The sequence below is a fragment of the Protomyctophum parallelum genome, assembly GCF_964188405.1.
Source record: "Protomyctophum parallelum genome assembly, chromosome: 16".
Lineage (NCBI taxonomy): Eukaryota > Metazoa > Chordata > Actinopteri > Myctophiformes > Myctophidae > Protomyctophum > Protomyctophum parallelum.
In genome coordinates this window covers 21524987-21547268 of record NC_139711.1, presented here as the reverse complement: position 1 = coordinate 21547268, position 22282 = coordinate 21524987, and the positions used below count along the sequence as shown (strand labels likewise).

The 22282-nt window shown below is 43.6% G+C and overlaps 1 protein-coding gene across 3 annotated transcripts in view; it reads left to right on the top strand.

Moving 5' to 3' along the window:
• npm1b (nucleophosmin 1b) overlaps positions 1–22282 on the top strand; it is a 320891-nt gene that overhangs the window by 9952 nt on the left and 288657 nt on the right. For all 3 annotated transcript variants that reach the window (XR_014570523.1, XM_083786524.1, XM_083786523.1), the window contains 4 exons: positions 4523–4617; positions 8161–8222; positions 8358–8430; positions 14671–14760. Coding sequence is in view for 2 of the 3 variants with exons in the window: in XM_083786524.1 (XP_083642650.1) it covers positions 4523–4617; positions 8161–8222; positions 8358–8430; positions 14671–14760 (320 nt within the window). In the remaining variant the exon portion in view is untranslated. The remainder of the gene's footprint in view (positions 1–4522; positions 4618–8160; positions 8223–8357; positions 8431–14670; positions 14761–22282) is intronic.

Below are 22282 nucleotides of genomic sequence, written 5' to 3'. Positions count from 1 at the left end.
TTTTAGATTCATGGTTTGCAGGATAATCTCTGTCTTTCTGCCAGTAAGGTTCAGCTGCCTGGCTAAGTCTTCGGTGCAAAACGTACCTGTGCTGCCCGGGTCCATAAAGGCATAAGTCTCCACTGACTTCGAACTTTTCTTGGATTTGACACGGACAGGCACAATAGCGAGGATTCCATCTCCATTACCGGCCCCAGTATACGCACTGGTTTCTTCATGTACAGACACAACAGATCTTGAGGTGGTTTGTTCTCTCTCACCGTTGTCAGCATTTTCACTGGAACTTAGCACTGGCTTGAATATATGGAGCAGACTGGGGTGTTTCCCAGAGCACACTTGGCAGCTTGACTTCTTTGTACACTCTGAACTTCGGTGTCCCTTAACTAAACATCCAAAACAGAGTCCAGACTTTTTCAAAAACTCAACTTTGTCGTTGTGTGGTTTGTCACGGAAGGAGTGACAGACTTCCAAAGCATGGCTCTTTTCACAGAATAGGCAAGGCTCGACAAGAGCCACATTGAAAGGGGTAGTGTCATTCTTTGTCTTAGGAGGGCGCTGTGCTTGTTCTTCACTTGAGACGTTTGTTGCAAAGCTACTCCTTGTAGTTTCACCTTTATTGAAACCTTTTGCTGGTGCTGTGTTTTTGTCTCTTCTTTCCGCAGCAGGTCCAGCGTCTGCAATATTCCCGAAGAGCGGGTCCATGATGACTTTAGCCTGCCTATCAATGAACCTGACTAAGTCCGAAAACTTGGCTCGTCCCCGCCCTCTCTCTTGGAGGTCGAAAGCAGCACCTCTCCATCTCCCACGGAGTTTGTAAGGGAGCTTTGAGATGATGGCTCTCATGTTAGCAGGGTTGTCCATCTCATCCATGTATTCAATGTCCTCCATGGCGTTTCGACATGACACAAGAAACAGCGAGAAAGAGTGCAGTGATTTGCCATCTTCTGACTTTATTGAAGGCCACTGGAATGCCTTCTCCATGTAAGCAGTGGCGATCTTTAACTCGTTTCCGTAATGTTCTGTGAGTAGCTTCATTGCTTCTTTGAAACCGCGCGTAGACGTCATATGTTGGCAGCTCCTGACGAGGTCTCTCGGCTCTCCCAAAGTATATTGTTCTAGGTAGTAGAGCTTGTCTGCATCGTTCTGTGTCTTTGATTCAATTGCGTGTTCAAACGCTCTCATAAAAGATCTGTATTGGAGTGGGTCGCCATGGAAAACTGGGATGCTCACTTGAGGAAGGTGAGAAATCAGTTGTTGCCTTGCAAGCATCTCCGTGATGTCGTTCTGCCTCTGCATCACTTTAACTATGTTTCCCATTCCATCATCGTGTTGCTGCTCACCATAGGCATACTCCTGCCTTGGTGGCTGATCCTGATATCTCACAGACCTGACGTCAGCAAAGCCAGGTATATACTGTGGTACTGAGCCCGTCGTCTTGCGTCTGACATCGGTTGTGTGTGGCAATGAGCCCATCTGCCTTTGTGGGGGATTAGGAGCCGAAGTAGCACCCTCATCAGGCTTCATCTGTAGTTGCATGTTATGCTGTGGGGCTTCAAACTCTGAATAAACCTTGATTCTTGCAGTAGACACTGCAATAGCTGTTTCCACTTGCAACTGTGCCATTTTAGCATTTAATTGTGCTTGTTGCAACTCCAATTCTTGTTGTTTCTGTATGGCAGCTGCCTTTGCAATTAGTGCTGCCCTGTTGGCTTCTTCCCTTAAACGAGCTGAGGAAGCGGCTGAAGCACCACTGTGCCGGGAAAGACCACTGACAGACCCCTGTCCAGTACTGGATTTGCCCGTTCTGCGTTTTAAAGTGGGCACCTCAGAGACCACAGAGACACTGTCCATGGGAGTCACTTCTTCGTCACATTTCTGTGCCGTCGTAAGCCGTCTTTGTCTGGCTTCCACTATCCATTCATTTGTCTCCTTAATAAAGTCATGAAAGTAGTCTAATTTCGGTTGAAAACATTGTTCTTGGTCTGCATCTTGCTCTTCCTGAATAATTAAAGGTAGCACGGCATTGTTTGCTTCAATGAAACCTTCAAGGATTTGTTGTAGGTTTATTAAAAGTACATCTTCAATTTCCTCCAAATTGTAATCATGTTCCATAAGCATTTCAATTTCTTTCTTCTTTGCAGTAAATACTCTGAGCTTGTATCTCCTTGCATTCATGAGCCTGTGCAGTTTGTCTTCTAAAGCCTTAGGGGTTAGTTTTGGTTCCCTCTTGTGGCCAGGGTCGACCACTGCATCATCTTGCTGCTCTGAATGCATCGTGCCTTCGTCCTCCATAATGACGTCACCAGCTTCACGTTAAACCGAGCTACTTATGACAGTTTTCCACAAAATCGAAAATTATCTTCAATTAAACAGTCACAAGTTCCACAAAAACGGTTTCAGCCTTGCTGCTGGGTGCATATGTTGCTCAGAAGACACTTTCTAGCGTTTTCCAGTCATGTGGAAATAGTTTTGACTAATGTAGTGGCATTTGTTTCCAAAAAATAATGTTCCATGATGTCTAGTAGCCACATCCGCCAGTTTGACACAGGTTTGAGATGACACGTAATGCACAGGTAGAAACTGGACCACAGTAGCCTAATCACAGAAAGACTCCACAAGGCAGATGATGTTGATGATGAAGTTTAGTGAAAGAATGTTGCAGTACAGGAAATGCACAAAAAACGAAAAAATACCCGAGAATCACGGTCAAAACTGTAGAGTTCCACGAGTCAAACTAGCGTCTCAAATCCCTCTTTTCCTCATGTTGAGTAACCAAACTAATTCCCCTCCTCAGCTGTGCATCATAAACACTAAATCAAACTTCAGGGGGCGCTCTTTACCAACTGCCAAAATTATGTCTAAGCATGTAAAGCTGAACACCATTAAACATAAATGCAATAAGGCAAATAAAAATATGAATTACACATATAACCACTTTGGCTCTTACAATAACCTAATGCTTTAAAACACCAAAAGGGGTTCCCGACCAAAATGGGTTAAGTTAGTTTCACTAACTAGTTAGGGCTGACTTCAAAACCCACGATAATTTTTAAAACCTGTGCCTCGGTTACAATTAACAGTTTCCGTGCTTTGAATGGATTACTCCAGGTTAATGTCGCTGCCATATCGGAGATACGCGACTTTTGTTTTATGTGTTTAATCCGCCGCAATGTAAAAAATAAATAGAAATTCCTTCTTCGCCGCGGAGAAAGAGAGTAGATGCATCTGTTTGGATGATGAAACCGGAAATCGTCACATGCTGTGGGCTGCTAGGGCTTCTGGGAAATTGAGGCCAATACAAACGAATGGGGTTCAACGCCTCATGGAGGAGGCTCCTGTGCTGCGTCTTCCGGGTGTACCAAGATGGCGGGTGGTCCGGCCGTTCATAACAAACGGGGGAAGCTTTTTTCGCTCGATTTTCGCGGATTAAAAGCCCAAATAATTCAGCGTATGCTCTAAAGGTAATACAACAATCTCGGCAGTGAAGGGGGGTTGATTAAAAGTCTGGTAAATCGTTTTCCGCAGTCAAACTGTTAATACATTTAGACGTCGAAATAAAAAAAAGTCTTCCTAAATCATGACAATTTTCTGAAAAATCTCATGTTTCTATATCAGTGGTTCTCAATATTTCATGTCAAGGACCCCAAAAACTATCATGTATTTGGCCTCCGACCCCCATCTGAAAATATGTAGTTCCAGGGACCCCCCTCCCCCCCCCCCCAAAGCAAAGATTGTAATTGAAAACATTCGCTCTGAAAGAATATATTTTCAAAGATTTGCGCTACATTTTAGCGATTTTTCAAAAAATAGCAGATCTACAAGCTCGTAGCTCGGCACTCGGTACTGCGCTATGAGCTTGTAGATCTGCTATTTTTCAATAGCTAAAGTATAATATAATGCTTAAACTATAATTTAACCCAGTAAGAGCTCAGGCCGATTCTAATGCCATTTTTGAATGAAATGACACAGACGCCTTCCCGGTTTTAATGGGCTAAATAGATATAGATACTCAAAACAGCAGATCTACTAAGATCTATGTCTGTTTCAACATATCTTTGGTTAATTGCCCGGCCCTACTGCTAGTGCTATCTTGCTTTTTCTTTTTTGCGGCTTTCGCCTTTATTTTATATTTTTTATAGAGGGACAGAGAGTAGGCTGACAGGAAATGGGGGAGAGAGATGGGGGAGTGACATGCAGTGAGGGCCGTCGGGATCGGGAGTTGAACCCGCGGCACACTGCCAGACTCGGGCTACCAGCTGAGGTGCCTGGACCGCTGAGCCACGGCCCAGGCCTCATTTGGTTTGATCATGACAAGCAATGGATGACTATTGACTATATATATACTCAACAGACGGTTGAAATAAAAGCTACACGTATTCATAATGAATCAAAGCAAATGATGCACTTTAAAGTGATGTTGATCTTTTAGTATGATGTTGCGTTGTGTAAATAAATACCCGGCCATGATATGAATCAGTGATTCTCATGCATTTTCATGCCGACCATTTTGTTTCCTTTGCAGGTGTGAAAGATTCAGATGATGACGAGGAGGAGAATAATACGTCGCCCGTGAAGAGACCTGCCAGTCTCCTGATGAAGGGGAAGAAGGCTCTACCGGTAGTTACCATTTTAGAGTTTGACTAAAGGGCAGTCCATACTCTCTCCGACCACCAAACTTTTCGTCAGAAAGATCAGACTTTAATTTCTTCTCCGAAGTAGAGTTCGGAGAGTCACATCATATGGGAGTGCAGCTTTCACAACAAAAATTCGGAGGAATGCGTTTCAGAAGTTGCGAGTGACGTCATGTTGTAGTTGTACCGGAGCTTTCTGACGAAAAGTTTGATGGTCGTAGATAGTATGGACTGCCCTTTACTTACTTACAATTTAGACATTCGCAGACACTTAATCCAGAGCGACTTGCAGTAAGCAGGGGTGCATACTTAGTTTAGACTAGTCATTGGTTAGACATGGGTTAAGGTTAGGTTTAGGTGTGCTGCCCCGTGGGAGGTTAGGGTTAGGGTGAGGGTTTGAGATAGGTTGTAGTTGTAGGACTAATGACTGGTCTAACCAAATGACTAGTCTAAACTAAGTACTGTCTAAACTAAGTACTGCACCCCAGTAAGCAAGGAAAACATGAAATGCAAATGCATATACATGGTAATCTAGGATCATAGGTAAACCATTGATTGAGTGATTGATTGATTGATTGATTGATGCAGAGCTGCCATGTCTCACCCTTTGAGTGTGACAGTCACGCAATTTAACCCTTTACCACGCACCACGCCACACATGCCATTTCACATGCATTATAATGATAAATAACAAATTTCTCTGCGGCTCCGCCGCGTAATAACGCACGCTCCTCACAAACGGTAAAATAGCCGATCTGCATGCAGCGCTGATATATGCAGGAGGGTAAACAGTGGACCAAATCTTCAGCAGGGTCCCTGACTGTTTGACGCATGGAAATGAGCCATGCAGAGTTTAACATCGCTTCGAAATATTTTTCATGGAAGACAATATAGCCCCCACAAGTTACAACAAGTGAGTAAGTGACCTGTGACTATCTCTCTTTTATACTTGCGTGATATGAGGAAGTGGAACGGTGCCATAGCCCGTGCACATTATAGGGACAAAGTCGTGTGTGTGTGTGTGTGTGTGTGTGTGTGTGTGTGTGTGTGTGTGTGTGTGTGAAGTGAAGTGAAGTGAAGTGAAGGGGGAGGGGCTGCATTGCGACTTGTTTCTGTTCATAGAGAGAGAGAGCCCACAGATGTGTTTGAACTAAGAAAATGTAAAAATAAGGAATTTTCCCACATTCCAGTTTTCTGACATATTCCCCAATTTCCACTGAGATTATGGGGTGAATGAATGTGGCCAGACCCATCTTCTCTTTCTGTCATAGTGACATTGTCCTGCATCAGATCATGTCCAAATCAGGTTCTCCAATCTCCAGTAGCCTCTTCAGTTTTTTGAAGATTTTTTGAGTGGTGCAACCACTCCCTTACGGAGCTATGTGTGTGGCTGGCTGGGTCTGAGCACTATGTGTGTGGCTTGCTGGCTGGCTGGGTCTGAGCACTATGTGTGTGGCTTGCTGGCTGGCTGGGTCTGAGCACTATGTGTGTGGCTGGCTGGCTGGCTGGCTGGGTGGGTCTGAGTACTATGTGTGTGGCTTGCTGGCTGGCTGGGTCTGAGCACTATGTGTGTGGCTTGCTGGCTGGCTGTCTGGGTCTGAGGAGCATAGATAGATAGATAGATAGATATCTTTTTCATTTCTACTTTAAGCATGAGGAGGCTGTCAGTGCAGGGAGAGCAGCTGGCATGGAGGTGAAGACATCAGTGTTAAGGTTAAATATCAACGTTAAAACGGGCCAAATCAACATTAAAAAAGCCCATTTTTTTCGCCGCCGCCCTTCGGACGGCGTCGAACACATTAAGACACTAGAGTCTCACTCTTGACATTTTCTGAAATATGGCAGCCCTGATTGATTGAAGTATTTCGTCACATAATTTGGAGTGACGCCCACCCGGAAGGGTTGACTCCTCCTACTTCTAGACCAGAGCGAGGCCAATGCGTTCCCCCAGGCTTCCATTGTTTTCGCCGCCGAAAATGATGGCCTGGGTATCGAGGCTAGGGGCAGCCAGTCATGACAGGGTCGCTTACGTTTCACGAGCAGTTGTTAGTCAGGATTCACCTGACCAAAACTGTTAGAATATTGAGAGATACAGTAAGAGGTTTCTGCCCGACAGCAACGATATCCACTATTCAATTAAAAAGAAAAGTCATCTATAGAATAATCGTTAAGAGAATAATGGGTAGTTGCAGCTCTAATGGGGTTTTAGGTTCATGTATGAACTGAACAGTATTTATTTTATTTTATTAGATGGTTTTATAATCACTATTCCTTTTAATCATTATTATTTTTCTTGTCTGTACTGTACACCATGGTAACTCTTTGTATATTATATTTTTTTATTGATGCTGTTATTACAACTTAGCTTCAGGGAAAAAATATAAGGCGTGGGCGTTTTCGTGCCTCGGGAACGGACAGCACCTGCCGCTCGTTACTCGTGTTGATTTGAGGATGCAGCTGCGTGTTTTCGCCGGCTCTGGATCCATGTGTGTAGAAGCACATCTCCTCAGTGTTGTTCTCTACACTTAACCTTTGGCAGTAGCTATTTCACACTCAACAGGACCATGTGCCCACAATACATGTGAGGAAACAAACACTCTCTCTCTAAGTCTAACACAATCACCGCCGTTCGGAAAGGAAACCATCTATGTCCAAAAGGTTACTTTTCAGGAAATGTAATAAAAATCACGTCCCACGTCCGAAACGGTCAAGAAATAAGTTACCGTGTGGGGTCCCCGGAACATCCAGAGCAATTTCCAAATGCTTCCATCATACAGTCTGGAGCAACGTAAGAGCTGTCATGAGTAAAATATAAAGCGGAAGTGGATACTCCTCCTCACTTCCGTTTCGTCTTCACAGTCGCGCAGATTTATCCTAATATAAATAGAAATCATCTATGGCTTCTAAGCATATACAGCTTGTTGCTTAGCAGAAAAGGAAATAAAAAAATAAGCTCCAAAGATATTTTAAAATATATTTCCGTGAACTGAAATGGCAGCTTCCTCACTCGGATTTTCGGGAGGTGTAGTTCCAGACTCTATATAGCATTCGGAGATTGTGGAATAGTTGTCTGGCTACACGAGACTAGGCAGGCACCGCTCAAAAACAACCTGACTTCCAATGGATCCAAATTTTTATTTAGTCACAAGCTCTTGTTAATATTTTGCAATGGTTCAATATTTATTTCAAACTCCAGACACAGTTCATCTTCAACATCTTTCAAAAGTAGCCAAAATATCAGCTTCACGAGCTCACAATGACTGTCATTGCGATGCGTTGTGGGCTTTCAGATCCGCTATTATAGCTACTTCTCGCTCTACAATCGCTGAAATATGGAGATCTGCCTTAGCAGCGACGATATACCATATATCTCATTCAAATTGACATAACACTCATGATCCACTCTCATTTTAATGTTGGAACATTGTTTGGGCCATTTTCTTTCCCTGTGTTGTTATGTTCCTAATCGTTGCACTTGCCCTATGCCCTATATAATTCAGGCCTGATGCAGATTGTTCTTACTCTGCAGAAAAAGCTAAAGATGGACTCGGATGATGACGATGAAGACGACAGCGATGAGGACGACGATGAGTATGCCTTTTTTTAATTGTTTTCTCTGTGTGTGTGCGCGTGTAATGTGAGACATGTGCCAACTGCCTTGCTAAATGGCATTTTGTTTGGCTTCCTGTTATCCTCATTGGTTCCCTTCCTGATTTAACCATCCAGTGACGATGATGATGAAAGTGATGAAGGGGATGCAGCAAAGAAGAAGAAATCAGCAAAAGCACAGCCCAAAAAGGTAAGCGTTTGTTCCTTTATGTTTATGCAAGGTTTTATCGCACGTAACCCTTATATTGAAGAGCCAAATATATCCGTAACTGCATGTTACAATGACACAATGCTGTGTGTGGTGTCTTGACCGGTTGTTGTTCTCTCGGTCGGTGGTGGAAAGAAACCCGACCGCGAGTATCACAGTGCCTGCTGTCGGCCGTTGAAAAACCTTGTTTTCACCAGAAACCACATTCATTGCGCTCATTAACCCATTCTGACCTGAGATCAGATTCATACGAGGTTTTCCACTGGACACACACTGGTCTGATGAACCCATTCTGACCCGAGATCAGATTCTAAAAATGTCAGTCGTTCTTCGATTTTTAAAAAATGGCAGACCTACAAGCTCGTATCGCGCCACTCGGTGGCGCGATATGAGCTTGTAGATCTGCTATTTTTCAATATATAAAGCATAACATGATGCTAACACCAAAATGGGTGCCCGGTCAGAATGGCCACTGTATCACTTTGACTGTTATGCTAACGAGCGGCAGCTAACGATACGATCCGATCAAAACATGGATTAAAGAATATAAACCCTGGAAAACGTAGGCTATGGTTCTGGCAGTCTAGACGATTAATTTTAAGCCTACAGTTACTACGGTTCTGGCTCCGTGTTAAGTAACTTTAATAAATGTACTTGGTTACGTTCCACCACTTGAGGGTTATCCAATAGGCACCTCCCCATCCCAGTTTTCCAAGTTTTTATTAATTTAGGCCCAACAGTTAATGCTCATCATATTTTTGGATATCCAAAGTGATTAAAATCTAAAGTGACACGGATGCTTTCCTGGTTTTCCTGGGGATTTGAAAACCCTAACAATAATTATGAAGTTATTTGTTGATTTATTTTCGGACATAATAATTCTGTGCATTTCAGTTCTGTATTTATATTCTAGCGAGAATGGGAAATTAAGTCACCGGCTAAATCTTCCAATTGGTCGACTTATTTGTTTACTTAATCATTTAATTTGAAGTATTAGAAAAATCGGTTTTGGAGTTTATTTGGCAGATTTTTGAGTACTTCAACAACACTGGATTAGGGCTTGGGGATAGAAAAAGTGGGTAGTTTATTATTATTATTTGTTCTCCAGTCCTGTTCCGTGTCCACCAGGTGTCAGTGCTCGTCCTCGTTTGCAGGGGAAGATAATAGTCTTCTTGAAGCAGTTTTATGACATCAAATGTAGTCAGTCTTTTGAATAAATTTTAATTTCATATCAGATATATATCTGTAAAGGTTTTGTTTTAGTCTAGTAAACATGATACGATTTTAGTATACTAAATCTACAGTTGATTTTGTCGACAAAAATGTACTTAATTGGCCTTGATGGTGTTGTAATGCCTGATTCATACATGGTTGGTTGCATGCTGAAAATAGCAGATATACAAGCTCACAAGCTGCTATAGAGTGCAACACCCAAGCGCAACCAAGCATAAAATTACTTGTCTTTTAGTTCTACTGGATCTCTTCTCCACTTCAAGTCCCTCAATAGTAACATTTTAGTCAATTTATTTTTAATTTGTTGACGAAATTGTTAATATATTTAGTCTCAGTCTTTAGTCGTCCTCATTTAGTTTTCGTCAGTGAAAAAAAGGTAGTCGGCGGATATTTTTCGTCGTAGGTTTCTGTCGACGAAATCAACGCCGTCTTGGAAGTCTCTCCATTACTGGCAATCAAGCCCTGTGCAGCTGTAGCTTCCTCTCCTCGCCCCCTTCTGCCCTCGTTGACCCACCGTCTGTCTGTCTGTCCGGCGCTCGTCTGAGAGACGGAACACGGAACTTTTTAGATCTTGTTCCCTCTCTCTCTCTCTCTCTTTGCACCCACCTGTTTTCAGAGAGCAAACCACAGGGTCTGGTGCAAGGAGTAATGATGGGATTTCTCCTCTGTAATCTACTCCTGGGATTCTCACAGTCCCCACCAGCAGCACCAATGACATAATCTAGGTTTATGCTATAGCAGACGGTCAACGCACGCACGCCACGTCACGCCACGCACGCACGCACGCAAAGACACACACAGGAAGACCAGGCGTATACATGCATTTGCGATTTTGCGCACATGCACAATGGTCGCACAGACACATTGCACACATTCTCACAAACGAGCGCACTAGTTGTGTGTGCATGAAAGAATCCTCTCATTTTTGTGTAACACACACACACACACACACGCATAACTTTGTCCCTCTGTCATCCCGGCTGTTCATATCATTGCTCTTTTGATCGTCTCTCCCGTGCCATTTCTCCTCTTTGCACCTGGCCTTTGTCTTTGAACATTGTTTTGCGTGCTAGCGCAATCACTTGCATGCATACACGTGTCTCTCTCTCTCTCTCTCTCTCTGTGTGTGTGTGTATGTGCGCGTGCACGGAGGCTGCCTCGCTTTTTTTTCGTGTGCGCGCGCGCGTGTGTGTGTGTGTGTGTGTGTATCTGTTTGTGATTTTTTTTCTTCTTTTTTTTCGTAAGGCATCGTCCCAAGTGTAAAACTGTGCCAGGGCGAAAAAAGATCAAAGTGGGGCAGATGCACATACCTGCGATGTGAGCAGGCAGCCATTCTTTTTTTTTCTGTTGCCGCAGGGCAGGACGACAGCTGAGCATTTCTGTCACCTGTTGATTTATACAGTCAATTCTTCCTCACACCCTTCCCTCCTCCTCCTCCTCCTCCTCCCTCCCCCATCTGAGGCCGTCTACCCCCCCCACCCCCTCTATCTATCTATCCCAATCACTTTTTGTATTATTATTATTATCACTTGTATTATAATGACATGTAGCAATAGAATGAGGGGTCTTCAACAGGGGGTCTGCTAGGGGGTCTTCAGAGTTACTACAAGGCGGGGAGGGGGGTTGCCAAAGCTTTTCATGATAAGGATATATTTTGAACTTGAACCCTAGAAACCCGCGAGGACTTTATTAGCCCACTGCGAGGCGTTGTGACTGTGAGCTTGTAGATCGGCTATTTTGTGTGTAGAGTAGCAGCCATGTTGTTTCCATTATAGGACAGATTGAAAATAACTTTTATACTTGGCGTTTAACCACTTTAACCCCTCGATCGATGAGCTCGATTCTACAAAATGTCTTCTAAATCCTGACAGTTTTCTTGAAAAACCTCTGTTTCTATATCAGTGGTGCTCAACCCTTTCTATGTCAATGACCCCCAGGCCAGAAATATATGTATTTGGCCACGGACCCCCATCTAAAAATATGTTGTTCCAGGGACCCCCCCCAGAGGCAAAGACTTGAGTTAAAAACGTGCACTCTGAAATAATATATATTCAAAGATTTGCGCCACATTTTCAAGCGCGGCACTCTGTGCATAATGCTTAAAACACCAGCCGTTCAGAATGGGCTAATCTGGTGGGAACATTCACCAAATCAGATCTACAAGCTCACAACGCGTCAGTACTGTACTCCAAGGCTGAAAATGTAAGTACAGTGGAACTCGGATGCGTTTTAACAAAGTGTACTGTAGAGGGTCTAAGTGCCAAATAAAGTATCCTGTGGCACCCCTGGACTTGCATCACGGCACACTAGGGTTTGACCCACTTTGAGAAACCCTGTAATCCACATTTGGCACAGCTGCTATAAGAGGGATCCAAACAGAAACAAGAAGCGTGGAAACAAAGCAAATCATGATGTCCAAGCAAGCACCTCTCTCTCCGCTGCACAGAGGCAACACGGATATATACATAGTATCCTCCATTTGTCAGTGCTGATCATTCACTTATAGTTTCCGAACAAACATCCCTTGTTGTTCCACCAGCTAATACGGGTCTTTCCCCCGCCGTCAGGTTCCCCGTTCCCCTCAGTCAACCTGTGTAATTACCTGGTAATGGCTTCGGCTTCAAGTACATGCATTTTCTGAGCTCCCGAACATTTCCCTCGCAATCCCTGGTATTCACGTTGGAATGAACGAGGAGCTGTAATTGCCCGTGTTGACACAACCCGCTACAAGGCAATTACACATGTCATTTCCTAGAGCAATACTTAGGTAATGGAAGGTGGTGGATGGATGGATGGATGGATGGAGTAGGGCCCGACGGGGTAAAGCAGCGAGACGCAGTGTGTATTTTGGTTTTTTTAACCCATTTAGACCGGAGTATGATTCTACACATTTTCAGAAAAACCCTATGTTTCTATGTCAGTGGTGGTCAACCTTTTTCATGTCAAGGACCCCCAAAATTATCTGTATGTGGCCGTGAACCCCCATGTGAAAATATGTAGTTCCAGGGATTCCCCAGAAGCAAAGATTTTAGTTTAAAACGTTCGCTCTGAAATAATATATTATTCAAATTTGCACCACATTTTCACGACTTTTCAAAAATAGCAGACCTACAAGCTCGCTCTGAGCTTGTAGATCTGCTGTTTTTCAATAGCTAAAGTAGAACATAATGCTTGAAACACCAAAAGGGGTTCCCGCCCAAAATGGGTTTTAATGGAGGGATAGACAGTAGGCTGAGAGAGATGGGGGGGGGGGGTGACATGCAGTAAAGGCCGTCGGGAGTCGAACCCGCGGTACACTGCCAGACTGGATTACCAGCCAAGGTATATATATATATATATATATATCACGTGCCGCACTATGAGCTTATAGATCTGCTATTTAAAAAGAAAAAAGAATTATCCCCACGATTTTGTTACCCATTTTTCACCCCTGTGTCAATTATCTAATGTGATCCTGGGCTCTACACACTCTCCACCAACCTGGTCCCCATATATGGGGGACAAGGGGAGAGCAACAGACTTGAACTCATGCTTCCTTCATGCCTGAGTGTCCAAGTTGCTCCTTTACACCTGACAGGGGGGAGTTTCACGTAGCACGTGGAAGGAACACGTTATTCCAACCAGTTCCTTTCCCCTCCATCAGGCGCCCCGGCTGGCCAGGGGGAGGCAGTTTAGAGACCAGGATTACTGCATGTTTTTTGTGAGGGTACCTACCCTAGGGGACACAAGGAGAACATGCAAACTCCACACAGAAAGGCCCTTTTGCCAACCCGCCTCGGGTATTGAGCTAACTGTCCGGGCAAAAAATGTAGTAGCACTAATTTATATAAAAGTTAAAGTTAAAAGTTAAAATATGGAAGTAGATACAAGGTTTCTGCCTGACAACGACTATATATATATCACGCCGCAGCCACACGATTGGCTGCTTGGAAGGGCAGACTGTGTGTGTTAACGAGCAGGTGTGCCTAATAAAGTGGCCACTGAGTGTATGACTTAATACCGCTTTAATATATACATAATGATGCTATTCCTCGTTTCAAGCTGTATTTAATATCTCTATCCACCTACTGGTTGTTGTAACACCTGCCTTTCCCCCCCCCGCGGGGATGCATAAATGAGACACCGATGGTGTAAACAAAGCCGATAATGAGATGACCGTTTCCCACAAGAGGGCACCATTCTGACGCTTTAGCCCGTTGAAACCCGAGAAAGCATCCGTGTCATTTTTTGATTTTCAGCTATTCTTTTTACCACTTTTAATTATACTTAAGATATTCGAAAATAGCAGATCGACAAGCTCATATAGAGTACCACTTTGTGCCACAATATGAGCTTGTACTAACTTGTAGATCTGTAATTATTATTGTTTATTGTGAAGATTTTCGCAAATCTTTGAATATATATACCGGTATATATTTTTAGCTTTAACTCAAATCTTTGCTTCTGCGGGTCCCTGGAACTACCGGTAAATATTTTGAGATGGGGGTTGGCGGTCCTGGTCCTTGACCTGAAATAGTTTGAGCACCACTGATATGGAAACCTTTTTAGAATCGGCCTCGGGTTTTAATGGGCTAAGCACGTGCTTACTGCTTATAGTTCATATTGGTAATAATGATATAATTGTTAAAGCGTTGATGAAATACACAACGCGCTGCGACACGTTGTAAGCTTGTAGATCTGCTATTTTCAGCATCTCTTGTCCACTAGTCCCTTCCTAACATTTTAGTCTAGTTTTTATTTGTTGACGAAATTGTCAATATATCTAGTCACAGTTTTAGTCATCATGGTTTCGTTTTCATTTAGTTTCCATTTAGTTTTAGTCAGTGACGAAAGGTAGTCGACGAACATTTTTCGTCTTATTTTTAGTCGACGAAATCAACACTGGCAAGAAGGCTCTATCTGCACATTCACTGTGTGAGTCACAGAGGAAGAGCATCAGCTGAATGAACGACCTGACAATGTGGCTTCGATGTTCGCTTCCTTCCTCAGAGTCCAGAGTCTCCGCGTAAGAAGCCCAAAGGGAAACAAAATGGCTCTCCAGGAAAACCAGGAACATCAGCAGTAAAGCCTTCCACTAAGGTAAGGATAGAGCTACCGTATGACACCTGCTCAGCCTTCTAAAACCCATTTAGACCTTTGACAGTTTTCTGAAAAACCTATGTTTCTATGTCAGTGGTTTTCAAGCTACTTCATGTCAAGGAGCCCCACAATTATATGTATTTGGCCGCCGACCCCCATCTGAGAATATGTAGTTCCAGGGACCCCCCCAGAAGCAAAGATTTGAGTTAAAAACGTTCGCTCTGATATAATATATATTACAAATTTGCGACACATTTTCATGGTTTAAAAAAAATTGCAGATCTACAAGCTCCCCGCGCTACGAGCTTGTAGATCTGCTATTTTTCAATAGCTAAAGCATAACATAATGCTTAAAACACCCAAAATGGTTAACACACCGACTGCCATCTCCGTCTTTTAATGTTTTGTATTGTTTGTTGTATTTGTTATATTGTTTTGTAATGTTTTATATTCAGTTTGAGATTGCGCTATAGGTTACTACTGTATCAGCGTCTCCGTGTCTAGGAGAAAAAACAGGAAGTGGTTGGTCCGTCAGTAAATAGGTTCCCCCCCCCCCTCGTTGACGGAACGATAGTCGAAATCACCCTTTTTATCTCGGATTCTAATCCCGGATTCCGATTCTAATGAAATTGAGCTTTATTTACGGCCGATCGTTTAGCTGATAAAAAAGAAATCATGCCTTGGGTGGTCCGCGATCCTCCCACGATAGGATTGCTTATCCGTGAGCTAACTTTTGGTTAACCCATTTACTAGCAGGCGCAGTGCAGGCAGGCAAGTCCAACCCAGTGCAGTTGAGGTGTGTTGGCCTTAGCACTTAAAATAGGTGTGGTTGGCCCGCTTTCAATCTCAGTGTCGAGTCCCGAGAAATGTCTCTAAAACGCTAATTTGTCCCGTGTTTTCAACATTCACTACGGAATTGTCCCGGAATTAAAATAATAAATACTACCGTAATTTCCGGACTATAAAGCGCACCTGAATATAAGCTAAATTTTGGGGAAAAAACAAATATATATATACAAGCCGCAGGTGGTCATAGGGATAGATTTATTAGGTCCCCTAGTGGCCGTTAGCTGTAAAAATCCATAGATTAGCCGCACCGTTGTATAGGCTGCAGGGTTCAAAGCATGGGAAAAAAGTAGAGGCTTATAGTCTGGAAATTACGGTAGTTGTTTTCAGTGGTTGCATAAATGTCTCAATTCAATGCTGAGGCTGATGTCTGTCAATCAGTCGTTGCCTATATGTGACCAGATTTAACTGAGAGCCTGCCATCGCGCAAATTCCAGCTTTTCACCAGAGGAGAAAAACTTTTTTTTCTTCTTGTGCTAATGAGTCAATAGCACAGGCAGACATTTCACATACTAGAACATGTCTGAAATAAGCGTCAGAGCTGAAATCATGTAAATTTGAAATAAATGCTTAAACATGTAGCTAGGTGTAATGTTAGAGACCATAGAAGTGAACCTTCATGCCTGTTTTCTCAACTCACTGTTTTTCTGCAAGACATTACTCTATAAGCCATATCTCCACTGGTGGGTCAAACTGAACAACCATGTCAATTTGATTGATTCCCTGCTTTGACATGACATGAAAATACGCGAAAACACATATGGTGTATACATGTGCACGTGCATGAATGGCTGTGTGTGCACGACGGACGTGCACATTGACGAAAGCTAAATTCCAATACCCAAAATCTCGGCCACTCGCTCACTCCCACTCGGTCACTCGGGGTCATTCCAGCGTGACCCGGAAATGGTTAACAGTCCGATTGTTAAAGTGCTCCATCGAGGAGGAGAGTGGAGTCGAGTGGAGGAGCCGAGTGGGCTCTCCGAGACCGCATACAGCGAGTGTACATCAGGTGCAGGCTCGGTGGGGTATTTTGTCTCCTCGCAGCGGATTTCCGCATCACGTGTACATGTTTTCTTCCTTCTCCAGTGACATTCTCTGTGCCTCCTCCACATGTGGCACAGAAAACACTGCTTGAAACCCGATACACCCCCCCCCCCATCCACCGGCCGGCTGAGTCGCTGACCCAACACACACATGCACGGCAGCACGCACTTGTGCCTACATGTGAAAGTGAAAGGACCACAACAAGCCACTGGCTTTATTGCGTTGTGTGATATAAGCATAATAAAAGTAGGATATATAAATTAGGCCGGCTATATTGTGCGCACCTCAAAAGCTATAGTTAATTTATCTATGTGCATGCCTGAATGCACAGACTGCTATGAATGACGGTGACAAAAATATGTGGACTGAACTGAATATGTAATTCAGAGAGACTATACCTAATTCCTGTTATAGTGTCCGTTATTTGCAAAGACCGTCGGAGGAGGACTGACTGTCGGAGGAGGGGGGGATTTATACTTGTGCGCATCCTGGCGCTTATTCACTATTTCAGGAATAAATAGCCTTGCCTTGCACATGTTACCAATACATACACATTGGCCTCGGTTACATGCACAAAATGATGAATTGTCTATTCTGTAGACTGTACGGCTCTGTTCGGAGTTCCAGTGATCCAGCTGTGTGACACTGTATTGTTCCACCACTTTTGCTTTGGCAATGTAAACGTATGTTTTCCCATGCCAATAAAGCCCTTTGAATTGAATTGAATTGATACACGTCATTAGTGATCGCGGAATGTGCCGTCGCTTTGAAATGAGGAAAATTCGACCACCACTCTGTCCTCGCATCGAATCCTCTCCTCCTCCTCGCTGGGGGCGGAGCCGAGGAGCGAGTGGAGGACGTGAGCAGAGTGAGCGAGTGTGAAAGTTGTGGTATTGGAATTTAGCTATAGTGTAAGCGTCCCGATTTGAGGGGCTGAATATTTGGTCACCCTAAACTTAAACCTGGTTGACCAACCTCACAGGATCTTGCCATTGATTCTGCAAGACTCACCGCATTGCCTGTATTAAGAATAGTGACAAACCCGCAACATTACACTCAGCTGGAGAGCCATGGAACACAGTCGTCTTGGACCACTTGTCTTCCAAAACACACACATTTGAACTTTGCAGTCCTTATAAGCAAACACGCCTGACCTCTGACCGGGTTTCCTCAGGGCAGGGTTTTAAACCTGTGACCTTTGTGGGCTGACCCCCGCCGTCTTGGGTTGCAGCCCACCTTTGATTCCGCCCATCCCACGCGCACACACACACACACACACACACACACACACACACACCAGAAGCCTCTTATGTCCTTATTCTAACTTCAAGGACCATTATTTTATTCTGCATCCTCTCAGACCCCAAACGTTTGATCAAAATAGTAATAGTTATTCTGTATTCTCAGTTAATTGTGTAGAGTTCTTGTAAATGAACTAATGCAGATACTTTAACTCTTGAGAGAGAATGCAACCAGCTACCACCAGCAGCACTCCATCATTTGTGCTGGGGACGTGCAGTGCTGTTTTTGGCAGCAAAATTACATTTTAGTTTTAGTCGTAGTCTTTTGAATAGTTTTCATATAGTCACATTTTAGTCTAGTTTTAGTTGACTAAATATCATAAGATGAATTAAATCTACTAAATCTACAGCTGATTTAGTCGACTAAATGAACTTGTAGATTTGCTATTTTCAGCATGCAACCAATATTGTGAAATGACTTGTACTGGATCTCTTGTCCACTATAGTCCCTTCCTAACATTTTAGTCTATAGTTTTTATTTGTTGACGAAATTGTCAGTTTATTTAGTCCTAGTTTTAGTCATAGCTTAGTTTTCATTTAGTTTCCATTTAGTTTAGTCTACGAAATCAACACTGGGTCGCTGGACCACTGGTTGAAAACCACTGTCCTACTTGATCACGCTGCAGCGTTGCACAAAAGCAACACAAGTTTGAGAACCATTGGCTAAACAGAGAAAGAGTGCCGCGCTACGAGCTTGTAGGTCTAGTTTTTGGGGTCCGCTTGACATGAAAAACTTTGAGAACCACTGATATAGAAACATAGGTTTTTCAGAAAACTGTCAGGATTTAGAAGGCATTTGTTCTGAATGGGTCAAAAAACAGCACTGTGGTTTACAAAAAGGGGGAAATAGGACTGCGTTGTTTTGGGAACATTGTGGGCAGTCAAAACAGGTAGACAAATAAAGCGGACAGGTGTGTTACGGACGTCGGTAACGGTACGTCAATTAGTCATGATGAGGAACATGATGACAAGACACCGTTACGGGAGAAGGTTAAGTGAAGAGGTTAAAAAGATTACGCAAGACGACGAGCTCCGCTTAGACAAGGCATCCATTAACGCATTTAGACCTGAGGCCGACGACACTACAGATGTCTTCTAAATCCTAGCGGGGTTTTTTTTTTTTGAGAAATCAGTGGTGCCCAAACGTTTTTCATGTCAAGGACCACCCAAAGTGATGTGCGTTTGGCCGCCGACCAAAGATTTGCACAAATGTGCACAGATATTATATTAATATATGCTTTTTTTATTTCTTTATTTTATTTTTTACATTCTTGAGGTATAAAATAATGTTTAAAGTGGTTAAAATCTAAAATAGCACTAATGCTTTCTCGGTTTTAATGGGTTAAGTCAGCCCCCCCCCCAAAATAAATAAAAAAGTAAATAAGAAAAAGGAAGACCTGACTACAGGAGACAGACAGACTCCAGATCAGCGTTCAGTTTAAACCATTAAGTTCTTGTACGAGCGCGTAATGCAAGGTGTCGCGGCGGCGGCACGGCACGCCGAGGATGTGAGAGGCGCGAGAAATATGGCCACTGGCAGAAGATCTGAGAGGCTCCCAGAATGTAATGACCATGCAGTCACCTGCACTCTGGGGAAGAAACCCCGCTTCCTCCTCCTCCGTCCTCAGGGGCCTCTGGGAGCGCGGCAGGGACCGCTCTAGACATCAAACACTGGCTAATGAGAGCAATTGGGAGAAGGTGTGGTCCAGGAAGCGAGGGGTGTCAAGAGGTTGTCAGGAGGGAACAGTTGTTGTGCAAGGAGAAGGGGGGCGTGGGGCGGGGTGGGATGGGATGGGGGGGGGGGGGGGGGGGGGGCATTCAAAGCTCAACGCGGGCCCGGCAAAAACTGACGGCACACAGGTCAGGACGAGATGCCTTCGGTCAAACTGACGGCACACAGGTCAGGACGAGATGCCTTCGGTCGCTATACGGCCTGAAGCATCATGTCTATACATCTCTGGCCCTTTTAGGGGTCCCAGAGATTCAACCTCCCCCATGTTTACATTTCATAAAGGTTTTTAATATCAGTACATACAGCGAGCCTATAGCTATTAAAAACATGGAAAGCAGCTTCAGATTGAAAAGTTATAGGCCAAAAAGGTGAATCGGCCTGATTTTCTTAATTTTTTAATTCGATTTGATTTGTTTTGGCTCCTATAGGCTAGGAAACCCATCAGTAGGTCTTAAAGAAGTCTCGTGAAAACGTTGACGCTTTTATCCGATTCGTAGCGGTCATTTAGCTTAAGACGCCCGATTTAAATGTGATTTACACTAGTCAACACTCTCATCCAGATGAATGCAGTACTATTGAGCCATCTAGTCAACACTCTCATCCAGATGAATGCAGTACTATTGCATTGTGACAATACAACCAAGCACCTGAACACCTATAGGGCTGTATTTTGTGTCTTAAAGGTTTTATGACATTCATTTTCATTTATTTTTCTTTTAGGTTTTATGACCTCAATTACACCCAAAAAACCTGATTTTCTGTGGTCTTTCAAAGTTTTCTTTGGGGTTTTTTGGGCCTTTTGAGCTACAATGAAAACAGGCAACACAGTGAAACAGTGACATCTGCTGGCAAATCCCATTGACATATATGGGATTTGCAGTAAGTGATGTCACTTACTGCCGGCAAATCAGAGCACCTGTTTGAGCCAGAAAACCCCAGATCACAGAAAATCTACTGAATGTTAAAAATTCATGTTTTTTGGGTGCAATTGAGATTAGAAAACCTAAAAAAAAACAAGAACAATTCCAAAACCTTTTTTTAAATGTCACAATTCCTTTAAGTACCAGGTCTTATTCCCTAACTTGAGTAAACTAAAGACCTGGAGGCGTGATCAATGCTCTTTGGCCACTCAGAAAAGCCAAATGGCATTGATCACGCCTCCAGGTCTTTAGTTTACTCAAGTTAGGGAATAAGACCTGGTACTTAGACACGCAAAATGCGTCAGGCAAAGAGATTTGTCGTAAAGGGGAAAGAATGAGGGGGGCCAAAGGATAGTTCCCTGGGGGACCGTGGTCAACAAAGTAATACCGGGAAAGCATCTTTTTTTGGCTATTCAAACATAGCATCTACAAGCTCTCAGCGCGTCACTTTGTGCCACACTTTAGATTGTAGATCTGCTATTTATTTTTTGAAAAATATCCAAATCCTTTGAATATATACATTTTTAACTCAAAGTTTGCATCTGGGGGGGTCCCTGGAACAAAATAAGTTTGAGATGGGGGGGGGGGGGTCCGTGGCCAAATACATATCCTTTTTGGGGGATCCTTGACATGAAAAGGTTTGAGAACCATGGTCATTTATTTTTTTATTCTTCAGAAAACTGGTAGGATTTAGGAGACATTTTGTAGAATCGCCCTCAGGGCATAACGTGGTTAAGTGGTTGTTATTAGCCTGCGATGTCGTACAGCTATCGGGTCTGTAGTTTCTAGGACGAGAAACAGGGGGTCAAGAGCTCAGATGTTTGTTAACTTTGTTCCCCTTCGGGCCGTCTGGTCTAAACCCTCCTCATTCCAACAAAGTGACAGAACCTTCGGGCCCGGGCCAGACGCCGGGCCGGGGCAGAGCAGAGGTGTCCCAGGCATGTGTTGTGTGCAAACGCACTGGAAGACTCGAGCGCTTGCATTAAAAAGATAGCGTGCCAGCGATTAAGTTCCAACGTCCCGTGGCATCTGTAATCAGCGTCTGGACCAGATGAAAAAGCTTTGTCTGTTTATCAGCTGTTTTGAGGCCCACAGCTGTCCTGTTGGAACTGTGGGAGTGCCTCCTCCTAAATAATAAATACGTAGGGCATTTCAGTCTGGCTTCGAGCCAAACGGCATATACATGGTCGCTCTTTTTCTCTGCAAGTCTTGTTGTGTGTGTGTGTGCGCGCTGCGCCGCATGCATAATGTCTAGGGCCGCTCGCGCACGTTAAAGGTTTTTTCCTGTTGTTTTTTCTTTCCGTTTGATCTGCGCCAATAAAATGTTAATATCTACAGGGGACAGCGGAGGGGCAGTTTGCATTTTTTTCTTGCAAACCACAAATTGGGAGACGTTTGTGCTCTGACTGTAACGTCCAGCCTCCTTTTAAGTGTATTTTTGTCGTTCTTTAGTCTTGAACACGGTTTTTAATTAGTTTAACCCATTCTGGGCGGGAACCCCTTTTGGTGTTATAAAGCAGTATGTTATACTTTTTCTATTGAAAAATAGCAGATCTACAAGCTAATTCTTCAATAAATGCTAGCGGGCTAAGTGTTAAGAACGAAACCACATCCACCCCAGTGCACCCAACTGTTTGAACCTGAAACCCTACACATGTTTTCACCCAACTGTTTGA